The 21,482-nt window shown below is 37.7% G+C and overlaps 1 protein-coding gene across 1 annotated transcript in view; it reads left to right on the top strand.

Moving 5' to 3' along the window:
• Positions 1-21,233, top strand: part of LOC131063256 (DNA replication ATP-dependent helicase/nuclease JHS1) — a 187,860-nt gene extending 166,627 nt beyond the window's left edge. The window contains exons 27-34 of the mRNA XM_057997044.2: positions 19,083-19,160; positions 19,254-19,346; positions 19,457-19,594; positions 19,903-19,942; positions 20,032-20,105; positions 20,242-20,388; positions 20,505-20,624; positions 20,703-21,233. Of these exons, the coding sequence (XP_057853027.2) occupies positions 19,083-19,160; positions 19,254-19,346; positions 19,457-19,594; positions 19,903-19,942; positions 20,032-20,105; positions 20,242-20,388; positions 20,505-20,624; positions 20,703-20,858 (846 nt within the window). The 3' untranslated portion in view covers positions 20,859-21,233. The remainder of the gene's footprint in view (positions 1-19,082; positions 19,161-19,253; positions 19,347-19,456; positions 19,595-19,902; positions 19,943-20,031; positions 20,106-20,241; positions 20,389-20,504; positions 20,625-20,702) is intronic.
• Positions 21,234-21,482: the final 249 nt, after the last annotated feature.

The raw sequence follows: 21,482 nt of genomic DNA, 5'->3' as shown, positions 1-21,482 counted from the left end.
TTCAGTTTTTCCAAAACCCTAACAGAAACCCCTAAAATCTAGGACAAAAGGCAAAAACCCTAAAAAAGGACAAAACAAGCCCTAGACTTCACCAAACTCGCTCAAACGAAAAGCAAATTAAACCCAAATGACCCTCGAAGACCTGCACAGCAGAGAGACTGACGAGACTGCTGCGAAAAGACCCCAAAAATGCAAGCCAAAAGACCGGGAGGGCCTAAAAAGTAGGGGGTCCCCATTTGCAATGGGGCGATGTGTGAAAATGTCACAACACGCAGTCTCTGCAAAATGATCAGCAACATAAGAATCCCACTTGGTGAGCACCACTTCTTGCTGCAACACTCCGTCTTGCTTGAGGCTGTGACCATGCCTTCCTAACAAGTTGATAAAAAACTGCTGAAGTGTATCCAGGAGCGGAGGATGTTCCTTGAGAACCTTAATATGGCTTTGCTCCATTATTTCAATCTTCAGGTCTAGAATATCTATATGTGACTGCAAACTGCTGATGGTCTCACCTCCCAATTGGTCTTCCTTTATGATCACCTCTTCTTCCAACCCTTTGATCCTTCTCAAAATCTTATGCTGTTTGGAAAGCTGAAGAAGTTGTCGTTCTCATTGAGTGGAACAGTAAATAAGAGCATTTTCATTAAAATGAGCTTCTTCAACAATTCCCATTGTACTTTGCAAGAATAGTTTTACTTTATTCAACTAATCTTTCGCTCAAGTCTTAACTGTTGTGGCTACTTTTCTCATCTCATACAATGCTTTAATATCACCGCGCGGGAGCGACGAAGTAGATGGTAAGGCATCATCAGTTCTGGAATCAAGAGGCTTAGCTATTACCATAATCAATTGCTTATACTGCCTCAATTGTGCCTTAACCTCTGCCTTTGTCTTATATTTCTTCTCCATTCTTGATTGCACAGTTGAGGTTGCAGCAACTAAAGTAGCCATCTCCCCCCACTTGGTCTGTTTGCCTAAGTTAACCTTAGATACTTGGTATCTAGGGGTAGCTTGGGATGATCCTTCAACATCTTGAACTGGCGCTACTATGCTAGAAATTGCATCTCCTGAATTTGTCCTTGATAAATGATGAATTGTTCTTGCTTTCTTTGCTCTCCTCGAAGACTTGGTAATTGCATCCTGCAAAGTTATATTTGGGAGAATGACCTTTGACTTCTTCTTGAAAGTAAAATTTAACCATCGAGGCACAAAGTCGTCTTGCTCCCCCCTTTGCACTGTTACATCCGTAGTGATCCTGTGAGCTTCTATTCTCTGTTCCTACTCTTCCTCTTGGTGCTCTTCATCTTGTTGTTCTTCTTGCTGCTCCTGCTGATCTGGAGGAGTTGGTGGCCTTTGTTGGAATTGAGCAACCTGTTGAGCAAGATTAGCTTGCAGTACCTGCGCGGGTTGTTGGTGCTTTGCTATCCCTTCCAACTTTTCTGAAACTTCTTCAAATACCTTTTCTGTTTCATCTTCTTGTCTTTGCCCATCTCCTCCCAATTGCTGAAGTAACATTTCTTGGTCCTCCGGAGTAAGGACCATCCTTTCATCTTGCGCATCATGCTCATCATGTTCATCATGTTCCTCATCATGTCCTTCTTCTCCCATAACCTGTACATGAATTTCCATTGGTTGCACCTGTAATGCTGGCTCTTCTGTACCTTTCAATTGTTTTTTTAGTTGAGCTGTAGTAGGCTCCTCCTGTGGTTCCTTTTGTTTCTTTTCAACTTTCCTCTTCTTTGCTACAACTACAATTGGTTCATCATCTTCAGCAGAATCTGTCTCAATGTTATGGATGATAACCCGTTCTTGGGTTGACATTGGAGGAGGTGTAGCCTGTTGAGTTGAAGAAGTAGGAGGAGGTTGTGTTTCAGTAGCTTCTGCTTGAGAGGTACCCTCTCCTAGAGCAATACCTATAGTAGGAACAATGGGAGTTATGGAGGCTTGTGGGATTGCTTGTAATCCTGTAGTAATCCCATGTTCGGCGGTAGTTTTCAAGAATTGAGACTTTTTCATTTTGGCGTCCAACTGCCTCTTAAGCTCCAGATTACTTATTGGTACCGCTGCCTCCTTAGGATCAGTGGGTGTATTCTTCCTCGAGTCCGGCCTTGTTCTTCTTACATATTCTTTGTGGACTTTGGTTTGAGGGTTATCAGTAGCTTTGCCCTTTTTCTTCTCCTTGGCAGCACTTGGCTGGATCGTTAAACTTAGCCATTGCATAGTTCTCTCCAAAACGTTTGCAGTAACAGTACTAATATCTAGCTCTTCTTGGTTGGCCCATCTAATAGGAGTAAGGGGTCTTTTATCAATTCCCTTTTCTCCGAATATAGGATCAAGAAGCTCACCATCGTCCCTTAACTCCTTTGGGATATTTGTTTCAATTTCGAAATTTCTAATCTGGGGCACTGCCAACCTATAATATCCTCTCTCCCTTGCCTCAAAGTTGTTTTGCAAATTAGCCCAAAAATCCTCTAAAGCTAGCTTGTGACCCTTGTAAGAAATAGACATCATTTGTTTCAGCTTATCATATGGGTCATATTGATCCCTTGAATAATCAAACTCCTTTAAATTCAAATCTTGAAGTTCTTGCTCTGCCACCTTGGCTGCTTGTATATTAGGACATGTATAATGTTTTAGAGAAACGGGCAAAGTAATTCCAGTCTTATGTTTTAGTGTCAACAAGGCCTGTAGGCCCACCAATTGCCTAGCATATTCCAAAATAATTACTTTGTTGGTGCAAAATCTTGGTAAAAGAAGAGGATTTCCTGTGAATCCGCTAATCCGTAGATATGTTGATCGTTGGTTTTGTAAGAACCAACATCCCCATTCCTTAATCATTTGTATTGCTTTTGGGGTTAGTTTGTATCCTACATCTCCTGTCAATTTTATTATTATAGCATAAATAAATGCATCATTTAATCTCTTGAAATGTAGCTTGGCTTGAGAGATAGGCAATTGGGTGTAATATTCCCACTCTTCTTTGCCTAGGTTCCTCTCCCAATTTTCCCTCAGTCTTCAATCCTGGGAACCTACCAGCACGAGCCACTACCCATATGACATAAGAAGTCATGAAGAACTTCTTCGTTTGAAGGACTGTAATCATCTGATTATGAATTTTCGTTTGCTTGCAATATGTTTATGCTATGGAAATGCCCATAAATATTTAAAAAAAGTAGTTTTTGATTGTTTTTCTTCATTTTTTTATGGCTTTTTGTAAATCCGATTTTTTTCCGATTTTTTCCTGATTTTTTCCTGATTTTTTCAAAAAATCTTATACTTTTGATTTGCTGATTAATTCCCCAAACGATTAATTCTACTATGATTGAAACAATACTATATCAGCCTCTTTTTCATCCATCTTTTGAGATAATGCCTCTTTTTAGATTTTAAGTGAAATATGTAATTCACTACTATGTCAAAGAACTCCCTTAAAATATAAATTAAGTTTGGAGCTGCAAATAATATTCTTAGCAGGTCTACAAATTAATTTGATGTTTGGGGTAGTTTTGAAGAGTATCTTGGTTTTCTTTTTGTGATTGGACATGCTAGAGAAATGATATGGAATATTGAAACAATAATATATTAACTCCCTTTTCATCCATCTTTTAAGATAGTGTAACATCCCTTTTCAGATTTTAAGTCAAATATGCAATTTTTTGATGTTTAACACATGAACATAGGTTATAAAAAATATCAAATGGCAACAACATGAAGCAAAATGATGAAACCTCCAGAATTGATTTTTATTGGTTATATCAATTGGGAAAATGACAAAAATCTGACATATTGAATTGGAAAGCAATATTTATAATTTATAATTACAAAATACCCACTCATAGGCTGTTGCATTGGTTGTTGGAATAAAATCAGACTTGTTTCAATCTATATGATTGTTGTGATTGTGAATTTCTCATTGTGTGTAATATTGTTTTGAGTTGTATCACCGTTGGTAGGACTATACAATGGTTGACAAGGTTGGTATTGCTCCGGCAGCAGGTTGGTAGATGATTTGAAGGCTGGCACAAGTAAAAGGGGGTGATCAGGGTTATGGATAGGTGTGACAACCTCCCCAATGGATGACAAGCCTCTATTGAGTATGGCATCAACAAACCCAGCACTAAATGCCTTGATTTTTGGGGATTATCCTTTCAAAGAGATTTGCAACTTGTTGGCAATCTCCAACATAGATGAAATCCTTAAAAGTGCTCCTTAGTCAGTTTAAATTTGAAATTCCTTTTGAACAATTCCGCACCAATGTGTTTCTCAGATGGAATTACCATAATTTGATAGTAGAGTTTTTGTCCTCCAATTCCAAATGGAAACCAGGAGGGTTTTCATCCACCAAATTTCTGCACACTAAGGGTTTTCATTCTTTTATGGAAAGACGAATATAAGTGCTTAAGTTCTGTAAAAGAATTGGATTGCAATGACAAAAATGGATAATGCATTTAATCAATTCACTTTCCTTTTATAAGTTCTCTTTGTGCCCTCAATTTGAATTTCCCTTTCTGTCTAAAAACTCTCTCTAAAGTGTTTAAGAATACTTATAAAAATAAAACTTTAATAATTATTAAGTTGCTATTCATAAAATAAAGTGATTGGGCCCAACTTAAAAAAATATTATCAGTCATTTCCCTCATTTCATCCCTTAGTTTACAAGAAAAAAAAAATAGGGGTTTTTCCAATGAATTTAATTATGAAAAGGGGGCATGACAATCCACCCTTCTTAGAATTGCTTGCCCTCGAGCAATTGTAGATTTGGATGTTCAAGTTTCTTTGTGCCTTCTTACATAGCATCTTTGGCTAGGAGACTCTTTCAACGTACAAAATGTTCTGTCATGTTTTTTGTTTTCAAATTTCCTTTTTTTGGTGTCCATGATGGCCTCCAATACCAAAATCAACTTGCTTCCATCATTTGAAGGAGGAAGCTCTATTGAAGGAGTGATATGTTGTCAAAGTTTCTTTTTGAGGCATGAAACATGAAATACATTATGAATCTTGCTATGTTTTGGCAACTCAAGCTCATAAGCAACCTCTCCAATCTTTAGCATGATCTTATAAAGCCTATAGAAGCAAGGTTTGAGCTTCTCAACTTCACTTCTCATGAGAGAAGATTGCATGTAAACTTGCAATCTCAAGAAAACCATGTCTCCAATCTCAAAAGTCCTCTCAATGCAGCGCTGGTTTACATACATCTTGTATGGTTCCCTATACAACTAATAAGATGGAGTAGTGAGGTCATGGACATCTTGTTACTCATTTCTGTTAGGCAGGAAGAGGATTATTCTTTTAGAAGGACACAACTTAGACATTTAGAAATAAAATCGTAACGCAACTTTTCTTTTTCTTGAATAGAGAATTTGATCATAAAGGCATGCATGGACAAGTACTGAAATCATCCAACAAAAGGATGTTGACATTAATTGCAGTCCAAGAGTCGTTGCTTCAATAGCCATTTATTGGTAACGGAGGTCTAATGCAGGTACTCGACCTCCTTTGGAGGTGGCCACATAAGCTTTAATTGTTTAATGCTTGTTGCTGCAAACCTGCACTCTCTCGGCTATGGGTGCTCATTCTTCTCACGCATAATTTGTTATTTCCACAAAATACTCATCCATCACAATTTATTGTATCATTTCATCACATTTTAGTCAATAACCATATACACATGCAAATATTTATTTTCAAAACATTAGTAATTATGGTTAGTGCTTTATTGTTTAACATAAGTTTGGAAATTATCATAGAAATGTTTGATGTTTTTGGCAATTTATGGGAAATAACAAAACAAAAAGTAACAACTTAAAGGACAAATTGAGAGCCCATCACTCCCCCAAGCTTAATACTTGCTTGCCCTCAAGCAGGAGGTGACCTTTGGTTATGCATTAGAATTAGCAGCTTGAAGTTAGTTGGAGATATAATAATTGTATGCTGATTCTAATAAAAATCCTTTATTTTTCTCCACCCAGTCCTGTATGGAATCCTCTGATATTTCGTTGGAGATGTAATAATTGTATGTTGATTCTAATAAAAATCCTTTCTTTTTCTCCACCCCGTCCCTTATGGAATCCTTACTATTGACGTGGCTAAAGTCGTGTCGCTACAACTCTCTCCGGCCAACGCAAAATAGAATGTTCTCGCTGAGTATCCTATTCTCTCTTGTATAAGGAAGCCCTAATGCTGTTTTTAATCGATCAAAGGGGACAACCTCAAGGTTCCAAATGTCAGTTCATGACTGCGGATAGCTCAGTTGTTTGATGTGTTTTGCTGGGAGCACAAGGGGCCTTACGTTCACAACAAGCTGGTTTGCTGCGATTCTCGAACTGAAAAATAAAAGCAAAGGAGAAGGGTTTAGGAGACCTAAAATTAACAAGACTGGTGTGCGAGTAGATGGATCCAACATAACCAATCCCTGCTTGGCCAGGATAACTCACAACCTCACAAGAACGGTGCAATCTTCAAGGGGACTTAGAAGATTTTCAGACTGCAGGTGCATGCCTAAGCACCCAATTCTGGCATAGTTCAAACGAACACTTGCAATTGAACTAAACACAATTTTAAAGACTCAAACTAACCATACACAGGGATACACAACCAACATATCTCCAATGGTATGAACCCAAATCCATCAAATACTTGCACACCAAAAAGGATCTATCTAAACCTGCTGAAGGAAACCATGCAAACAAAAGAAAACCAAGATAACAAACACCATACTTCAATGTTCATATATTGATTTTGGCTGTCATTACAACAATTTCTGCAGCAGCTCTACTCTATTCCTAACTACTAAATTCTAACCCTCTACAAAAAATCTAACCTGTCCTAAATGTCTAACTCTAAAAATCTAACTAGAATCTAACAATCTAACTGTCTAAAAAAATCTAACCCTTTACAAGAGAAAGGCCTCTGCCTTTTATAGATTTTACAATTCAAACCAAGGGCCAATATTGACTACATCCAACAATCCTGATCTGCCTTCTAAAAGCTTGGCAGCCATAACCCATGCCCATTCAATCCTCAGTTATCCTCCCAACCGCATTCTCAACTACCTACCACTATTTGGCATCAATTCAGGTCCACCTGGTTGTTGGGAATAACTGACTTGTGTCCCCTCATTTTGAATTCATTAGATGGAGCCCACAAGTAGTCCTTTACAGTGTGTTTCTAAGAATGCATATTTATAGCATTTTGTGTTCTTTCTCTTCGGTTTGGCTGGTGGACTCCAACTTGTCGTCCGGTGGTGGCATGTTTCCCCATGCTTCATCGCTTCGACCTTGCGCTCCGTAGCACGTTCTTACATTTGTAGCGCCTGGGGTTGATCGCGATCATGTCTTCTCGACGTCATCCTGCAAACAATGAATTCTACTTTAAATAATCAGTTTGAAAAATTAAATAAATTAATTTAACAAACATTAAATTTTACGCGATGTCGGGCTTTGTCCTGACGAAGAATGAAGACAAAAGATGTTTGCTTTTAAAATCTCCCCTTGCGTAATTAGGGTTTTAAGTTCAAAACGCGAGATTTAAACCCCTAAGTTAAAATGCCCCCCTTGTGGCGAAAATCGGCCAATGTGTATGTTTTGAGAGTTTTAAATTTAAAACACCCCCCCTTTTTAACCATTTTCGGCTGTTAGACCCCTTTCGTGAGATTTCGCTTATTGAATTTTCGGCTTACCAAGCCGAATTGTACGACTAGAGCTCCTTTGTCATTATTGGTATAAAATGCGAACTTAGTTTCTCTTTCACCTTTTCGGCTCTTTAAGTGACTTTGCGAGACTTTAGATCTTTCACTGCATTTTCGACATTTTAAGTGACTTGGCGTGAGTTGTAGTCTTTTTTATGCTTTCGGCTTATGAGCCAATATTGCGAACTTGATTTCTCAGCTCAAATGAGGACTTTGCATGATTTGAACCTTTCTTTCATTTTTGGCCAATTAGGAGGAAATGTGAGAAAGTAAATTTTAAGCGCCCTTTCTCTACAAACTTCGGCATTTTAAATCAAATCGCGCGATTTTGTGGGATTCGACCATTTGGATAAAAATGTGCGATTTAGACTCGTCATTTTCGGCTTATAAGTCGATATTGCGTTATTTTGAAGCTTGCTTTCCATTTTCGGGTCAATGAGGTAGTTTGAAGATTTTACACTCATATGATGATATCATTTTCGGGCCTTAAGGAGATTTTGCGAACTTGAACTTTCTCGCCCATGAGGCCCTTTTGGGCTATTTGGTATGAATGCCTCCATCTGCTAGGTAAAATCTTGGGCTTCTAAGTCACATTGAATCGCGCGACTTTAATTCTGACTTTACGAAATTCATATTTCGCCCTTTACTGATGATTTTTGGGTTTCTTGATGAGAATGGGTGACTACGTCAAAATGCTGGTTTTGTAGAGGATATGGAAGGTGAACTTCGGGCTCCATGAAGAAAATGCACGATTTTTTGAGTCCTTTTCACCGAATGAAACTTCGGGGTTTTTTTTTTTGTCGGGCATTTGAGGGTTCGTGCGAAGTTCAGGATTTGGTTCGAACGCCCAACCTTAGGAATGAAACTTGGGCAGATTAGTTGCTTTGCGCGATTTGAAGTTTGCGAATTTTGGTTTGAGAAGGGTATTTCAGGCCGAAATGTGTGATTTCATCTATCTTGCCATGAGACGAGATGCTGAATGTCCATTTTGCAACACCCTTCTCAGGCGAGTTTGGCTTCAAAGACATTGTCTCGGCTTCACCTTTCTTGAGCAGATAAAGGGCGAAAACAAAGGGGGTCCCTGTCAGGGATGGGTGTGTGTGTGCGACACGCACAACTCTTACCTTTGATTTGAATTTCAGCTCTATGGTTAGATGATTTTGAGTAAATTCTCCAAGGGAATGAAATCATTGCACACCTAAGTTATCGGTTTGGGTTCAGGCAAAACCTTTTTTGCCCTTTGGGTTCATGGGGTGGGTTCGTCCATATATATATATGTGTGTGTGTGTGTGATGTCAAGTGTAACCTCTTAGTGCAAGGAATAACAAAACCATCTACTACTATGACATTGAATTCTTTAAAGTCCTTGGTTTACAAATCCTTTCTAACTATTAGTTCCTCATTTATGAAGTTGTGTGGTTCTCCACTATTAATCAACATTGTAATCTTCTCCCTTTCTAGAACTTCAGGAACTCTAAAAGGATGATGCCTAGGAGCACCAAAAAGTTTAGCAAGGGTACTGTTGTGATGTATTCACACATCGCCCCATTACAAATGGGGACCCCTACTTTTTGCTTTCTAGGGTTTGTTTTCTAGGCCTTTTAGGGTTTTGTCTATTGGCCTTTGCATGATGAGTGTTGTCAAGGGGATCGCTGGATAGCAGGCTCTGCTTGAGCTAGGTTGAGTCAGTAGATGCTACAGGTTAGGGTTTCTTTGAAAGTCTTCCTTGGGGCTTGGTTTTGCCCTTATTGCTAATTGTGTCTTGCTTGGTGAGTAAGTACCATTCTTGAAGGTCCGAGCTAGGTCAAGTTGGTGAATGATGAAGTCTGAAATGTCATCTTGATCTTCAAATGCCCTGAAATTTGGCTAAGTCTGGAATGCCTTGATCCTGAAATTTGGCTAAGTCGGGAATGTCCTGATCCTGAAATTTGACTAAGTCTGGAAAACTAAAGAATCCTCCAAAAACTAGATTTTGCAATATAACTCCTGGAGGTCTGAAACCACTCTCAAACATCTTGAAAGTATATATGGAATATAACTTAAAGTATAAGTGACATTTTCTTATACTTAAATGTTATATTCCATAAAATGATCCTTCCAAAATGTCAAATTTCGCTCCTGACCCTTCCAAAGGGTCCAAAGTGAATTTCGCTCCTCACCCTTCCAAAGGGTCCAGAGCGAAATTCTCCTTAAGACATTCTACTTTGACCAAAACCTAGAACTAACGCATTCCCAGGCTTGAATGAAGGTAAAAACGCTTGTTCGAATGAAGAAATGTGAAAATGAAGTCAAGGATCCAACCCAAAAAGTGATTTTCGCTCCTGACCCTTCCAAAGGGTCCAGAGCGAAAATCTTTGTAGCTCTCATTTCCTTTCAAATTTTGACTAAGTGTTGGTTTCTAGGGCATGTTGGGGAATGAATTGGTATGTTCTTGCCTTGAGATGGAGTTGGATGATTTTGAAGAGCAAGATTTTAGCCTAAAAGAGAATTTCGCTCCTGACCCTTCCAAAGGGTCCAGAGCGAAATTCACTATAAACCTCTTTTGCTACTTTGTTTGGGATCCAATCCTTGTTCCTTAGGTGGAGAATGATCTAAGTTTGCTTCTCGAGGTGGTTTGGAGTTGGAGAAATGGAGAATCAAGCTCAAATCATGATTTTCGCTCCTGACCCTTCCAAAGGGTCCAGAGCAAAAATCTTCATGGACCTCATTGTCTTCCTTGTTAGGCCAAGTTCTTAGTGTCCAAGGCATGTTGGAGGAAGGATAAACATATTCTTACCTTGAGGAATGATGGAAAGCAACAAAAGATGAAATTTCAAGCCTAGAGAGGGAATTTCGCTCCTAACCCTTCCAAAGGGTCCAGAGCGAAATTCCTTGTAAACCTAGTTTTTTGACCTTGCTTAGGCTTCAATCCTTGTTCCTTGGATGAAAAATGATGAAATGTATCTTGTAAGGAAGAGTGGGATTGAAAAAATGAAGAATTTTAGCCAAGAAGGTGAATTTCGCTCCTGACCCTTCCAAAGGGTCCAAAGCGAAATTCCTAAAATCCCTTATTTTCCTAGCAAAGTCAAGTCAAACTTGGGTTTTTGTAGCTTGGATGGGTGAGGAGAAGTGTTTTCTTGCCTTTTAAGGTGGATTCAAGTTGAAATGACGGAGGAATAAGCCTAAAACAAGATTTTCGCTCCTGACCCTTCCAAAGGGTCCAGAGCGAAAATCCTAAAACCCATCATTTTCTCCAAAATTTGTACCAAGCCATGCCTAGACCAAGGTGAGGGATGCCCTTGAGATTGTCCTTGAATGGATTGTTGTCTCAAAAAATTATGATTTTGGGCTAGAAAGGGAAATTCGCTCCTGACCCTTCCAGAGGGTCCAGGGCGAAATTGTGCAAAACCTATCTTTTCCCTTAGTTTTATGCCAGATCTAGTGTGGATCATGATTAAAGAAGGCCTTAGGAATGACTCCAAATTGCCAATTATTATCAAACTTGAAGGAATTGAGCCAAAAAGTGATTTTCGCTCCTGACCCTTCCAAAGGCTCCAGAGCGAAAATCTTGAAACCACCTATTTTCCTTGCAAGTCTAGTCAAACGTTAGGTTTTCATGGCTTGGATGGGTGTGAGGAGACATGTTCTTGCCTTTTGAAGTTAATTGGTGTTGAAAATGATGGAAATTAGCCCAAACCAAGAAATTCGCTCCTGACCCTTCCAAAGGGTCCAGAGCGAAATTCTCATTATCACCTAATTTGCCCATGTGAGAAGCTAAAAGGATGGATCCCTCGACTTTGTTGGACTAAAACAAGCATATGCTCACCTTCCGGAGGATTTTGGAGTGAAAAAATGGGGTAATTGAGGCCTAATCAAGAAAATCGCTCTTGACCCTTCCAAAGGGTCCAAGGCGAAATCCTTTGAAACTGCTATTTTTCACCTTGTTGGGGCCAGGCGAGGAGCTAATTGTGAGGTAACGTTGAAAGGAGGTCTAAATGAGCCAGGAATGCAAAATTCGCTCCTGACCCTTCCAGAGGGTCCAGGGCGAAATTCTTATAGGGCCTGTCCCTGGAAAGAGTCTTGAACTAACTTCATTTTAATATCTTTTGTTGATGATTTAAGGTGTGAAATATTATGTTGAAATGAATTTATTATGCGTCCTTAATCATCTTTTGATTTGTTTTGCAGATGAAAGAAGATCAAGCCAAGACAAGGACGACCTTCTCCAGCCCAGCATCAACAAGGACGACCTTCTCCAACCCAGCCTCATCAAGGACGACCTCTTCCAGTCCAACATTTGAAGGAAAGACAAGGTGGCATCCCAGTCATCACTCCTCCAGTCAGGTTGGTCCACTTCAGCATGTCCAGATTCAATGTACCTAACTCCTCAAAAATGGCACAAACTTCGATGTACCTACCTCAGTTATCCATTGGTCGAATATTCCAGAGAAGACATGTGTCCAAATAATGCAATTATTTCATTGGCCAGAATTGAGTTTGTTGTAACAAACCCTAATTAGGGTTTCCATTGTAAAATCTCGGCCATTAATCTCAAGTTGATCTGAGCCATCGAATTGTATTGAGGGCGCTATATAAGCCCTGGCTCCTCATTTGTAAAGGCTAATGATAGTTAGTCAGGAGTTAGAAGGTGAATAGTTAGAAATAGTGAATAAGTCAGTTAATAGTATAGCAATTAGAGTAGAATAGAAAGAGAAGGCAAAGATTGTTGCCAAGATGTTGTTGTAAAAGGCTTGTAAAACTTCATTGAAGAAATGGTGAAATCTATGGGTCAATTCAACAATTTGCATGGTCTCTATACTTCTCAGATTTGATTTCATGTTATTAGATGAGTGGAAGAAATGTGTTTGATTGATGGTGAAATTTGTATATCCATACTACTAGCAGTTTGTTGATTGCAGACTTGCCTTGTGTAGTCAACTGGAATCATTCAGCTTAAGCCTAACTTCAATTGTCGCTTCTTCACTGATATGCATCAACCTGATGGTGTCTATGCCTGTAGCGATGATCTAAACATCATAAAGCTTTCCTCCGAAGATCGCACTAACCTTGTGGAGATGGTCCTGGGATGTCAAAACAAGACTTAGTTAGAATTTCATCAAAGATCATTCATTGCTCCTACATTCTTAGTGTCAGAATTAGATCCTTTCCTTGCCCTCATCCTTTTTTCCTTTTTTCAAAATCTAGGCTAGTGAAATCCTGAGTTCCAGCAATATTCAAAGCAAATCAGACGTTCAGTCATCAAGTGTAAGTCCCCTTGTGATTCCAGCAAAATCACATCATACCACAGAGAGCTTATCCACGAGTAGAGAACCTACATACAAGAACCTTGGAGTTGCCTCGACTGATCCTTCGGCGAGATCTTCAGTAGTCGGGAAACCTTGCTCAAGAGAGGATAAGGTACCTTTAGGTATTTTATTCTGTGTTCGCATGTGCATGAAAAACACATCAACAGGTACCTCTATTTTTTTCCTCTTTTTTCTCATTTAGGTTTTGGTTCTTCCTCCACTTATTGGTTTAGGATCCTTTGCTTATGATTCCTCATTTGAAATCACCTCTATGTAACGTACATGTCCTTGGCCAAGGCATCTATGACCAAACTCTCATGACTCCTTCCAAGAGAAGCACACTTCTTCCTTCGTTCGTTCTTGGATTCTTCTTCCTTGCTTTTTGTGGCATATCTTTTTGATGAGGAATTCTCTTCTAGAATAGTTTCTTTTGTTGCCACAAATGTGGTTCCTTTGAGTAAATTTTGTTCTTGGATATTGGAGTTTCCAAATTCAAAGCTCTCTTGATAACTTTCTGCAATGATGAAGGATCGAAGGCCTTTACTAAACCTTTGAGAGATTAATTAATCCTTCCACAAATAGAACAATGAATCTTCTTTTTAATGTATCAAGTACTATGACTAGTAATATTTGAAATTCTACAGCATAATTGTCCACTATTCCATATTTCTTAAGCTGATTCAACTCTTTGAAGTGGATCGCTAGATCTTTCTTGTCAAACCTTTCTATTAGTATTTGGCAAAATTCTTCCAATGTGAAAATAGAGTTGTCCTTGGGTGATTAAACTATGATACCACCACTTGTGCTACTCCTGAGTGGATGATAGCAAACTTGATCGCCTCTTTTTCATACATATGATTTAATGAGAAGTAGGTGTCCAACTTCTACAAACATAAAACATTTGTTGGATCCACCATATGTACAATTAGTAATCTTACCCAAATAGTGCTGTATGTCTTTGTAGGGTTGATCTTGCTGAAATCTCTTTCCTCTCTTGGATCCATTTTTCATCCTTGGATCATGAAACTCTCGAAAGGTCATCTTATCACATATTGCTTGGCTTCATTCATTGTATTCACCATGATATGCTATAAAATCATCTTTAATATGATGATGGGGCTCTTCTTGTTGGCAACAATGCAACAAACTGAGAGGGGGGGAGGGTGAATCGGTTTGCTCAAAAACTTACTACAACTTAAACCACAAATCAGATCTGATAATTAATAGTTAAAGCAAGAAACAACACCATATCAATAACACACATAACACCAAGATTTTTGATGTGGAAAACCCGGTTAAGGGAAAAACCACGGTGGGAACCTACCCACAATGAGATAATACCTTGTTAGGAGTAAGTGAAATATTACAATGGGGAATGCACATGCATTGAGGCACACTACCTAGAGCTCACTGCTCAAACAAGAAACCCAGAAGGGTTACAACCTTTAGGGAAGGTTCATTGCCTTACAGGAAGACTCATTGACTTAAAAAAGCATTCGAACAACAATCCGGATTACATGAACTGTGAAAATAGCATCTCCATATGCCTGGGTACAGTTCCAGTTAAGCTCACTGTGAAATCTTCTCTGCAACACACTTCTTTGCATAACTTCGCACAACCTCCCTGCTACTGAATGATTGATACAATATTCACACATAGCATGATACCTCTCAATGATTATTACATTCATTTATACAAGTCATCAACCCATGCAATATAGGTCGGCTCAACACATGCTATATATTACAAAAATATAATCACACGCTATAACAATGCATGCGGACCAAAACAATGTCAGCTAAGACATAGTCTGGACTTGAACAACCACCGCAAATATGAAACACCTCCAAGAATTATGCCTCGATCATCCACAACATGCTATCACACCATGAATGTCACATAACACGAAGAACATCACCGGACAAAGAAAATCTTCAATAACGTGCACAATAATCAATGCAGACCACCGATACGCATAGAACACAATCTAGAAATATTCACAAGCAACGTGAATTGCACCACTACAACCACATCAACTCAGATTACTAGAATCATCATCATCTCTCTACCGGAGCTCAAGAACACCAACATACCTGAGTGTCAACTTGAAAGATTTGCTTGTGGATTTCCAAATCATGAACCAATCGAACTGAGGACACACATCAACATCCAGAATACATTCCACACATCCGCAACTAAAGATATTACAATTCTAGAGCAATACGGAGCATAAACCAGAATATTGAATAACACGAACAATTGAATAACATCCTCAATATCGAACCTCATAAACCGATCAAAACATCATGCGGACCTTTGCAAATGGGAATGAACCATCTACAAACAACATACTAGAAACCCTTTAATCTGCATTAGCTCATCTGCAATACACAGGCTAAACCAACTCATTCAACCTAACTGCAACACTGGAATACACAAGAGAATATGTTGACATCATTGACAACACATCATTCCAACAAACTTCTCAGCAACATCCAACACTTCTTTTTTTGGATATTCCTTATCTCTATGTAAAAGTATCACTCAAAGAGTCTTTAAGGGGTCTTGACTTAAGTCCAGCTGTTAGTCAGAGGGATTCCTTCTCCTTGGTTAGTCTTACTCGGATTCATATTTAGCAAGACTAGTGCTAACCTCGCCATGGACCTTCTCATTGTTGTTTGGATTGTTCTTGTCAATTCTTTTTGACCTTGATTGATGTTTTCTTGCAAAGAATTCAATCTATCTATAGAGATTTTCCTTTCTTTGCCCCCTCATGTCTCTTTCTACTTCTTCACCTGGATCTTACAACTTTCTTCATTCCCTTTAATAAATTTGATTTCCCTTTCATTGGGTTATAGTAAAAGTTATATCTAACCCTGCAAAGTGGTAAGATTAAAGTGGACAAGCGATGAAACATGGGTTGGGTGGGAGTGATAGAGCTGATTGTATTATGTATAGAATATAGAGTCTGGCATGGACTGCATTGCTGTCTATAGCAATCAAGACGACAAGCGATGAAACATCCCATCTCATCTCGTCACCAATCCAAATAGAGAGTTCAGGGGTGCTAGGGAAACACTAGGGACTGTGTCGCTACACTCCGGCCTGGCTTCGCCTCATGACTGCCTTCTTAAAGCTTTGGTACCACTATGAGATCCCTTTATAGATTTTCAATCTAGTATGTAATTTTTTGATGTTTCCAACTCTTGCAACATAGGGCATGAAGAAAATATCGAATAACAACAATATGAAATCAAATGATGGAACCTTTAGATATGTTTTTTTAAAATTATTATGAGTTGGAAAAATTACAAAAAATTGGTATATTGAACTGGAAAGCAATTTTCAAAATTTATAAAAACAAAATGCTCATTCACAGGTTGCCATATTAGTATACAAATTGCAAATCTTGCTGTTGGAGTTAAATCAGACTTGCTTCAGATTGTACGATCATTGCAATGATGAATTTTTGACTATTTGTAATGTTGTATTGAGTTGTATGGCTGTTGGCAGATTGGTACCACAGTGGCCATACATTGGTGGGTGGTTTGAAAGTTGGTGCACTAGGTAAATGGGGTTGGTAAGTGGTACGGATAGATGTGACAACCTCCCTAATGGATGACAACCCTCTAAATGAATATGAAAACCAACAAATTCAGCACTAAATTGTTTGAGTTTTGGCAATTTTTCTTTCAATCAGACTTGCAGCATGTTGGCAATCTTCAGCACAGATGAAATCTTAAAAAATGTTTCCTTGTCACCTCAAATTTGAAATTAATTTTTTACAATGCAATTCCAATGTGATTCTCATGTGGAATCACCACAAATGGACAAGAAAGTTTTCATCCTCCAAGTTTTTGCACACCAAGAGTTTTTGTCCTTGAATGGAAAGATCAACACAAGTTCTGCAAGATAATTGGATTGCAATGACAAAAATAGATGATGCATTCAATCAATTTGCCCTCTTTTATTATTTTTTTGGGGGGGCTTTCAATTTAATTTCCCTTTTGCTCCTCGAACTTCCTCCAAAGTTTTTAAAAACACTTTAAAAACTTGTGAATATGGAATCATGATTAACATGCCCTTCTGCTTTGGGTTAATGAACTTTACTATCAGCAATCTTCTTTAAGTAATCTCTCCCTTTCACAAGATAAAATAATAATATTCAAGTCACACTTTATAAAATGAAGTGATTGTCATTTCTCTCATTTTATACCTTTGTCTCTGACAAATAAAGAAATAGGCTAGGGGTTCTTCCAATGGATTTAATTTTAAAAATGGAAACATGACAAACAGCCCTTGAATGGTATCACTGATGTTTACAAGTGAGATTATCATGGGAGAGTTGGATGAGGAGTTTTTAGAAGTAGGACTTTGACTTTGGGCAAGGGGAGGGGGTTGTGCCGTATTATTAGATGACTGGACATTAACTAGGGCAAGAGGGCTGGTCATATGGGTGTGTTGAAGAGAGGCATGAGAAAACCTGCCATTGTGTTTTGTTTCTTTCCCTGTATTGTTGGAAACACCTCCTTTTCCTTCCCTCTCAGCCAATTAAGACACATAAATAATGTCAAAAGCCTTTCTTAATCATTTTCACTAAAGAATTTGTAATGTCCCAAAATCAGGATCTTAAACAATATGCAATTTATGTGATATTTTGTGGACATGCAAACTGAAAGTAAAGCTTGATTTTGGAAAACATACACTTCTTTTTGTATTTTCTGATTTATAAACTTGCAATTAAATACTAATCTATGAAATTCAAATTTTGAGCTAATGCTAAACAATAATGTGCAAATCTCCAGACTGAAAGTTAATACTGGTTATAAAACACTAAAATAATTCTGACAGAAAAAGTGCAAGTAATCCCTACTCTGATCAGTAAAATAGAATATTTCAGAATTATTGTCAGCTGAAACAGAATCGAAGGACTGATAATTAATGCTGATTAAACTCTATGCAGCACAGCCAAAGTAGATCTGAAACCCATCATAAAATATTCTGATGTAAATTTCGCTGTGCATAAATACTGAAGACCTTTATCATATAATATTCAGCAAACTCAGTATTGGGTTCTAAGACTGTTGCTCCACTTCCTAGAACCAAATCTCTTTTACAAGGCCAGGGTTGTCATGCAAGTAAAATCTCTTTGACCAAAACGCCAACTCCAAAACTTTTGCAAGTCCCAACACTCAGAATATGTTAATAATTACCAACTGTTATTAATTGGTACTTGAATACATAATAATTAAAACAGCCAATGATAAAAATAATATTAAAATCTTACAAATAACTGACATTATAATTACAACAGCCAATGATATTATATTCAACAAATTAAAATTTTACACAAATAATAAATCTTTCACAATAGCAATTGACAGCCGGCAAGATGTGAATATAATTTGCCAGGTAAGAAATTCAAACTCTCAATAATATCGTTCTCTAGCTGAAACACAATCGTGATCCTTGGGTAGAATTGCCCAATTGGAAATGAGATTTTGTTCTTAAATTCAAAGATGTTTCCAGAGCATCTTCTTCTCGGAACATTATTAACCAAGGGTTTCCGTTGTTAATTGCAAATTTGAAATTTGAATAAAAAATTGATGATGATACATAATGGATGATTTGAAGTAAGCCGTGATTTCTTTTATAAGTACTTTGGGTCCTATATTTTGTTTATTTTTTATTTATTTTGCTTTTTTTGTCAGTTATTTAAAAATATATTTAAATTATATCAAGGCCTCTTTTTGAAATACATTTTGAATAAAGTGTTAAAAACAATTATTTAAATATTACATTTGTCAATTTCAAAATAAAGTGATTGGCCCAACGTAAAATCGTGTTAATTCTTTTAGTGACATGACAAATTTTTTTATCAGAAAATGTCTATTCTATCCTTTTTTGTGCAATAGCACTCCACTAAATGATATTGGCTTCTGATTAAACAATATTGCCAAAACTAATAGCATATTTGCTGATTTCCATGCATTTTTTCAGTTGATTCAAGGAAAACTGATGTTTGAATTTAAAACTTTGGCGGAAGTGGAAGCAAATGTGTACTAGATGATCCTAATGTGGGTTTTTAACATATGATTCCTGCCTGCAGGTATGCTTGGGGCCTATAATGTATGCACGTACCTTTGTCCTTGTAGGTGATCATTACCAGCTTCCTCCATTGGTTCGGGTATGTTAGATATGTATTGCGAGTGTTTTTTTTTTTCTGAACTCATATCTCTAAAGCCTTGATTTGTTAGCTAATTGTTCACAATCCCATTAGAGTGCGGAAGCAAGAGAGAATGGTATGGGCATCAGTTTATTTCGCAGGCTTTCTGAAGCTCACCCCCAAGCTGTGTCTGCTTTGCAATGCCAGGTTTTATGCCCATTTTTGTAATCTTTAATATGTTTCTTTAATGGATTTAAAGTGCCCTGTTACATACCAAGCATAAGTCTGACTTTTTTTTTTTTTTTTTCATGTGGCAGTATCGAATGTGTGCTGGTGTGATGAAGCTGTCCAATGTGTTAATCTATGGTAACAGATTACGTTGTGGGTCGTCTGCAGTGGCAGACGCTCGACTTGAGATTAAAGGGGTATCTAAACAAAGTCTGTGGCTACGAGAGGTAAGATTCTTTTCTTACAAATTCTATACTCGTTTAATTTTCCAGTACATACAGAGAAAGCTATGTGCACAATCCTCGTTATCACCATCCTGTTTTATTGCTCATTAGGAGTCTGTGTTATTATGTCAAAAATTAGGAGAGTCAAGATGCTGTAGGAGCGTCATTTCGACTGACCAACTCTAGCAAGTTTTAACCTGTGTGTGCTATGGATTTAGTGTATACAAAAAATGGCTTTTCCTTTTCTTATCATGGCAGAAGGTGATTATTGTCGCGCAATCCAATAGATGATTAATACATGTTTTTTGTAGGTTTTGGATCCAAACAGATCAGTATTTTTTCTCAATACAGGTATCTTTGTTTTGTTCAATTGGTTATATCTTTTATAATGGATTAGAAATATGATAAGAATACAAGCTTTTTTTTGGATCTTTAAACAGATTTATTGTCAGCTCCAGAAACAAAAGTGCACAATGCTATAAATAATCCTACAGAGGCATCTTTTCTTTTGAAGGTACATTTCTCAAGCTCAAAAGTTGCAGCCACTGCTGGATCATATTCTTTCTTAAGTAGGCATTATCACAGTTTGATGAAACTGTCAGCAACATTGCATTGCTGACTTTTAAGTTTGAATGCCATATGTTTATTAGATTGTTGAAGCACTTGTGAATGGAGGTGTATGTGTGAATGATGTTGGTGTAATCAGTCCCTACAATTCACAAGTGAACCTCATTCGAAGATTTGCAGTTGAAGCGCAATTACCCTCATTAGAAGTGCACACTATTGATAAATATCAGGTTTGGTGATAACATCATCATCCAACACCATAACTATATTCTACCATGATGAACTTGGGCGAAGCTAATTTTCATGACATTTGTTTTTTTTTGTATGGGCATTGGTAATCAACCAGGGAAGGGACAAGGACTGCATATTGGTTTCATTTGTAAGATCAAACAACCATACCAAAAGCTCTGGCTTGTCATTGTTGGCTGATTGGCATCGAATCAACGTGGCAATAACTCGTGCAAAGGTAGAGTATCTTTGTGACCACAAAATATTTTGTAATTGCTAACTATAGGAAATGCTGATTGATTTATGTTTACTGCAGAAAAAGTTGATAATGATTGGATCGCAGAAAACCCTATCAGGAACACCATTATTGAGACTTCTAATTGAGCAAGTGGAGCAAGATAATGGTCTTTTGCATCTACCGCAGGAAACACTTTTATCTCCATGGTTAAAAAGATGTGGAACAAAGTCTTAGGATTGCTCTTCAAGAACCACCTTGTAATCTAATCATATACACCATTTGTGGATTCAAATGGATTTCATGAAGGGTTTCTTGTATCTATTCTTGGTCCAAGTGTTAATTCCTTTTCAGAATTTTAAATATAATTTTTAATTGTATCATTTTGACTGGAAGATTTCCATTGTATCATTTTGACTGGAAAATTCCAATTATATCATTTTGAGTGGAAGATTCCCCTTGCGGTATAACCTATGGTTTATACCACAACAGAGTTATCTCTTTCACATGAATTGGACCTGGCCTCATCTGTTGAAGAACAGTGTACAATTTGATGTAATATTTTATCTATTGAGGTTGACGCACCCAGGCTGAATGTGTTGCATTACTTAATTTAAACACCCTCGGAGATATAGGAAAGTGCTTTGAAAGTCCAGATGGTGTGCCACTTATACTAATCCCATTGCAATCTACGTAATTTTTAATTACTTGTAACTAATGCAATTAAATCTGACTCCACATTTATTTAGTCTCACATGTGAACTTGGCATGACACATTTTCTGATTTATTAGTAATTAATTCTTGGGCTAGCTTCCAGGTCCACTTTTGATGGAGATTGGGCCAAAACCTGCAATCAGACA

Source organism: Cryptomeria japonica, chromosome 9 (assembly GCF_030272615.1).
Source record: "Cryptomeria japonica chromosome 9, Sugi_1.0, whole genome shotgun sequence".
In the NCBI taxonomy this organism is placed as follows: domain Eukaryota; kingdom Viridiplantae; phylum Streptophyta; class Pinopsida; order Cupressales; family Cupressaceae; genus Cryptomeria; species Cryptomeria japonica.
Note: the sequence above shows the minus strand (reverse complement) of the source record. Positions and strands in the feature narration are given on the sequence as shown.